Source organism: Heterocephalus glaber, unplaced genomic scaffold, assembly GCF_053883595.1.
Source record: "Heterocephalus glaber isolate CG9 unplaced genomic scaffold, H.glaber_assembly_v1.0 deba00001592, whole genome shotgun sequence".
Lineage (NCBI taxonomy): Eukaryota > Metazoa > Chordata > Mammalia > Rodentia > Bathyergidae > Heterocephalus > Heterocephalus glaber.
The window spans coordinates 1,648-8,030 of record NW_028258367.1 but is presented as its reverse complement, the minus strand read 5'-3'; the positions used below and the strand labels follow the sequence as shown (position 1 = coordinate 8,030).

At 38.6% G+C, this 6,383-nt stretch overlaps 1 protein-coding gene across 1 annotated transcript in view; it reads left to right on the top strand.

Annotated features, from left to right (window-relative positions):
• The window catches only part of LOC106008772 (trace amine-associated receptor 3-like), an 84,914-nt gene extending 79,044 nt beyond the window's left edge, over nucleotides 1-5,870 (top strand). The window contains exons 3-4 of the mRNA XM_087193423.1: nucleotides 219-294; nucleotides 3,323-5,870. Of these exons, the coding sequence (XP_087049549.1) occupies nucleotides 3,408-4,352 (945 nt within the window). The 5' untranslated portion in view covers nucleotides 219-294; nucleotides 3,323-3,407 and the 3' untranslated portion in view covers nucleotides 4,353-5,870. The remainder of the gene's footprint in view (nucleotides 1-218; nucleotides 295-3,322) is intronic.
• The last annotated feature ends 513 nt before the right edge of the window (nucleotides 5,871-6,383 follow it).

Below are 6,383 nucleotides of genomic sequence, written 5' to 3'. Positions count from 1 at the left end.
CACTCAGAAGAACCTATGATCTATAGAGGCTAAAATATCATTATTTCCTTGCAATGATATTTGTATTATTTGATACCTTACAGATAACATACACAAATATTTGTCTCCTCTGTTAGAACAAAGGATCATAGGTTTTTCACTGTCAACTATAGCTTATATTACATTGATATTTTATTTTTTTATTTTTTATTTTTGAGGGTTTTTTTTTTTTGAAACAGGGTCTCACTATGTCCAGGCTGGCCTTGAACTCAAGGCAACCCTCCTGCCTCAGCCTCCTGTGTTCTGGGATTACAGGTGTGTGCCACTGTGCTGCCTCTACATTGATACTTTAAGGCTATGAAAATTAGATTTGAGATTCTGCACCCAGAGTTTCCTGTGAGGTCACTTCTGCCTTCTACCAAAATGATAATGTTCTTCCTATCAAAAATTTTCAACAGGCTTTAACTCCATGATATGATTTCATGTTGCAAATCTGACTTTTTGCAAATGTAGGCATCTGGATATAGGCCAATCTTCTCATTTAGAACTTGAAAATAAAACTTGAGGGGAAGAAAGAAATGATCTCAGGGTGAAATTATTTATAATTATTACTGTTTGAATATTTTCTATTTAAAAAATAGCAATTTCATAGGGGACTATCTGGTTCAACATAATTGATTAAAGAGAAGATTTTTTTGTTTTGGAGCAAAATTGAAGTAGGTGCCATAATTCTTATGAGAGAAAGCAAAAGAGGAGGGCAAGAGCAATGGTAGTTATAAACAAGTTATGAAATAAAAATTCACTTGCAAATCAGTCATTTGGAAATAAGAATATAGTTTCAGCAATACTGAAAGTGCTCCATTCATTTACAGCAAACTTACAAGCATATTGAACCAATTGCTTTTATTGCAACAATGCATATATTTTTTAAAACAACCATAATTTCCCATATACTTATATAGTCATTAAAGATACCTATCTAGTGTCTACTCTTAGCACTAACCTGTAACTACTTTTCTTTTTCGCTGTTGTTTTATTGGTTGTCAGTTTATTTTAGGAACTAAAGGTAAGAAAAAGTGAGATATGACTCAATATTTATTTTAACACAGATACTACAGGCAACAGTTATTTTTTGAGTGCTACCACTTTTATGCTAAAACATAATCTAGGCTAGATGCTCAAAGTCTTTCATTGGTGAATACCAAAGAAGAAAGAGCAGCAGGGAGGAGCAGAGGAAACTCTGTACTGGAAAGAAACACACCTTTAATATTGAAGATACCTGTCCCGGGATTGAAAGTACATTAATAAATCCTTTTATTTTCCTGTGTCTGGAACAATTTTTTTTTCCTATGTCTGACACCCACAATTTACTGGAGGATGGGTTTATTTTGCCTTCCAATTTCAGTGGGTTTAGTCCACTGTCAGTTGGGTCCAAGGCAGGAATTGTACGGCAGAGCAACATGGTAGAAGAAAGTTGTTCACTACATGGCGGCCAGGAAACAGAGACAGCAGGGAGGAGCCTGGGAACAGAACACATCTTCCCAGTGCCAGTCTCAGTCCCTGTGAGCCACCCCTTCCCAGCAGGCCCACCTCCCAGAGTGAGAATGTGGGGGGACATTTTATACCCAAACCATAGTACTTTAGCTTCAGCCACAAACTTCATTCCATAATTCTCTTTCATCTTTTTTTTCCCTCTTCTATTTTCTACTTATTGAAAAGAAATGGATTGAAAACAAGTAACTTTTGGGTTACCAATGATTTGTAGATTTTTAGAGCTGGAAGTGTATGCAAGGCACATTTAGCTATCACATGTCAGGTCATGAAGAGCTCATACCTGACCACCACCAGGATTTGGACTAGAAGCAAAACTCCCAACTCTTTTGCTACTTGCTCTTTGGAAATCAGTGAAGGAAATCCTTACACTAGAGCAGTGATGGTGAACCTTTTAGAGATGAGTGTCCAAACTGCAACCCAAAACCCACTTATTTATCACAAAGTACCAACCCTGCAATTAACCCTGAATACTGAGGTTTTAGTTTAGAAAAAACAACCCATACATTAACATCTTTTGTCTTAAAAGAAAAACACAAAAACGCATGCCATTGGTTCGCCAGCCCTGCTCTGGAGCACACCAGAGTCACGTGGAGCAGTCATCTAGAAAAGACATCCTCCGAAGGCTTTTCAAACACATACCTGCCTGTAACTGGGAAATGAGAAACTTTTCTAACTGATATCACACAGGCTTCTATGGTTTGTTTGTCACAAGATGGTTCCTTTTTCCATCCCTCAGCCAGGAAAGAAAAACATTTTCAAGAGTCTCTAAAACACAGACATCAGCAGCGGATCTTTTTGTGCTCTTTCTTAGGATCTTAAAGGGAGAACTAAACTGAATCTGCCTAAATAGATAAACTTGCTAAATATACATTCCAATGGAAATTATATGGTCTGTGAGAATATACTAAATAGATTGGATGCTTGTTATAAGCAGTGTGAAGCCTTTCTAAATCCTATGAGTGAATGGTTTTTCAGGGTAATTGATGTATATCTCAAAATAAATAATAAATCAGGTACAGTAATGTATTGAAAATGTAGATTATACAAATATACTCTCTCATTCAGCCTACTGTGACCAACAGGAGTCACATGAGTTTTAAGTGATTGAGCACAAAATTTGTAGCCTTCCTGGGTCTCTTAAGGATGAAGTATGGAATATTGATCGACTAATTAGAATCTTAGATAAGCTGTGTGACTCAAGAAATACAGGAAGGAGAATGAAAGGGTCAGAAGAAGAGAGGAGGAGTAGAAAATAGAGAAGAAATTAACATGACCCTGGTACATGGTTTAGCCCACAAGTATATGGCTTTCAACAGCCATGTTGAAAAACTGTATCTCATAGTAAAACATAATTCAACAGCAATGTGCCATTTCTCATTTCTAAAACATCTGTAAACTTTTTGCAAATGAATTCAAATTACTGAAGGAGTGAATGGTGAAAAACTTTGTGACTTCATTTAGACTTTGTGCGTGTGTGCATGTGTATGTTACATCAGATTATTATAGTTCAAGAGTTTCTAGGAAAATGGTTGCTCAAGGTGAAAGCCAAGTCAAAACTCGAAAAATTTTCAATACATTATAGGAATGGAGCAGTTAATTGTATGTTGAATGAATGGATGGATGAATGGAATAGAATAATATAGGAAAGAATAAGCAGTTGAAATTTTTCATTTTTCTAATTCAGAAACACACAGAAAGCAAACACTGTTGATATAATTTTAAATATTTGAGTAAGTCACAAATGAAGTGAATTAATAACAGATGGCTTTGAACTGTATTTTACTATTAGGATCTGACATTTGCTGAAATCATATTCAGAAGAGAAGAAATATTGACTGATCTTTTTGGAACAGAATATGGAGTGATAAAGCACCATGGATCTAACTTATATTCCTGAAGACTTATCCAGCTATACAAAATTTGGAAATAAATCCTGTCCTCCCACCAATTGTGTGTTTCATGTGCGAGTGCTAATGTACTCTATTAGGACTGGAGCCATGGTTATCACCATCTTAGGGAACTTGGTTATCATGATGTCGATATTGCATTTCAAACAGCTTCACTCTCCCACAAACTTTCTGATCCTCTCCATGGCAACCATGGAATTTTTGCTAGGTTTTGTCATCATGCCCTACAGCATGGTGCTATCAGTGGAGAGCTGTTGGTATTTTGGGGATGGCTTTTGTAAATTCCATGCAAGTTTTGACATGATACTGAGACTGACTTCCATTTTCCACCTCTGTTCCATTGCTGTCGATCGATTTTACACTGTGTGTTACCATTTACATTATGCAACCACAATGACAGCCTCCATGATAAAGCGATTGCTTGCATTTGGCTGGTCTGTCCCAGCTCTTTTCAGTTTTGATTTAGTTCTATCTGAGGCCAATGTTGCTGGTATGCAGAGCTACGAGATTCTTGTTGCCTGGTTCAACTTCTGTGCACTCACTTTCAACAAAGTTTGGGGAATGATATTGTTCACTACTTGTTTCTTTATTCCTGGCTCCATCATGGTTGGTATTTATAACAAAATCTTTATTGTTTCCAAACAACATGCTCAAGTCATCAGCAGTATGCCTGAAAACATGAAAGGAGAAGTGAAAAAAAATCTATCTAAGAAAAAAGATAGGAAAGCAGCGAAGACCCTGGGTATAGTGATTGGGGTATTTCTTACTTGCTGGTTGCCTTGCTTTCTTGCTGTTCTGATCGACCCATATTTAGACTACTCCATTTCCATAACAGTACTCGATCTTTTGGTGTGGCTTGGGTACTTCAACTCTACTTGCAACCCCCTCATTCATGACTTCTTTTATCTATAGTTTCGGAAAGCTCTTAAGTACATAATGTCAGGAAAAATATTTAGCTATCATTCAGAAAGTGCAAATTTATTTCCTGAAGGGCATTAATGAAAAACCATTATAAAAGTAAACAGTGACAATGAGATTTGGGGATTTTTACCTGCAGTGTATACTTTCCATCCCAGGTGACTGCAAATGTTACTCTACAAAATGTCAGTAATCCCAATTCTACAACCTGTTCAAGAGCTACTTTCCTCACATTTGACCAGTCAATCCATACATCCATCATTTGTTAATTGTTAACTCTGTCCAGTGTACACTTGTTCTGATGCTTGTAGAAAATGTACAAAAGAGACATAAAGCATAGTTTGGACCAGCTTGGACTAGATTTTGATCCATGAAACAATTAAAGGTCAATATACGAATCAGGAAAACAAAATGCTAGTGGTTCTAGTTCCTATCTGATTCCACTCTAGGAATTTAGAAAAGGGAAGATCTTCTTATCGCTGTAAGCTTTTATGAATAATGCTTTCTCTGAGGTCTTTCTCTGAAATAGCGTCACTACTTTCAGCGTGAGGTCCTCTCCCACCCCAGCCTCTCCACTCGCTCTGTGCTCTGCGTTAGAGAGCCACTTTTGCCCAGGGTTCCAATGGCATTTTACCAATGGGAACACAACATTATTTATGGGGTGAGTATAGATGCTTACTTTCTGCATATCTATTGCTTTGAGTCACCACACAAATCCTTGCTACTCTCCTTCCATACCAGGCTTCTGCCTCCACATCTCCCAAGCTTCTTTATGATCGAAAAATTGAAAGCCCAATGCTAGGCTGAGGAAAGCCTCTCAAGGGCAGCTCTGTCTCTCAGAACACTGCCCTGTCTGCTGGGTCATTGCCCACATCCTGCCACACTATTTTTCAGTGTTGGATTTTAAATCTGAATATTGACCCAGAAATTAAGTGATGACATTTTGAGGAAGACTTCATCAAGAATAAGTTGATTTTTGGTCATGTAAGCTTATATAGGGGAAATTTAAGGGTGAATACAGATTACAACATGGTGCTTTAATTATTGGCTTTCTAACACTGAATGACATCACTAAATACGTGGCCTGATAGTTGGGAAGATCTTTCAAGTGGTTAAGAAAGCCATAAAGAATAGGACTGCAGTCATCAGGGCCATCCTTCCCTCCATCTAGTTAGGAATGGAGGGCCACTGAATGTGTCCCCAGTTGTGGGATACAAATTTAAGGAAGTGCTGGTTCATGGCAGCAAAAGGAAACGATATCAATGAATAAATTATGCTTTGCAAACATATTAAATAGAATGAATTTATGTTAGATTTAAACTAAATTTTCTCCATCCTCTCTCCCTCACTTCATGGTCTCTTCCTTCTCTCCTGCTTCTCAGTCTTCCCCTCTTGGCCTTGTGTGAGGCTGGTCCACTTCACCCCTCTGAGGTCACAGCAATGAGACCACAGCTGACTCACCTTCCCAGGGCCAATTTCCTGGTGACTTCCTTGATGTCTTGGTTGGCAGTGGCCCACAGGGTGTGAAAACACACACCTGTTAGAGCAGGACAGGAGTGGCCCGGCCCCAAGAGGCACGTTCTTCTGTGCTTAAACACGGCTGAGAGCACAGCCTGCCTGGACCTCCCTGCAGGAGCATGGGCTTGGGGTGTCTGCGCAGGGACCTGTGTGGGGAGGACGGGGCCAGCAAGATGCTCACTGCCCAGGTAAGACACCCTGGCAGGGCAGAGCGCCCTGTCCGTGACTGACACTCACGTGGCCTCATTCGCACAGCACACTCTGGTAAAGCAGAGGAGGACTGAGTAAGACAGGGGAAAATATCAGACTTTTTCCTTATTATTTTGCACATTAGAAAGAATCACAGCTGAAATATGGACCTGTGGAAATCAATGTGGATTATTTGTAAAAATCTCTGAGATCCTAAGGAGGCAATGAAAATATCTTTTAAAATGTTATTTCACAAATGCTCTTTCTTACATCAGAAACAACTGAATTGGTGAGATACATCAAATTAAAGTGAAATTC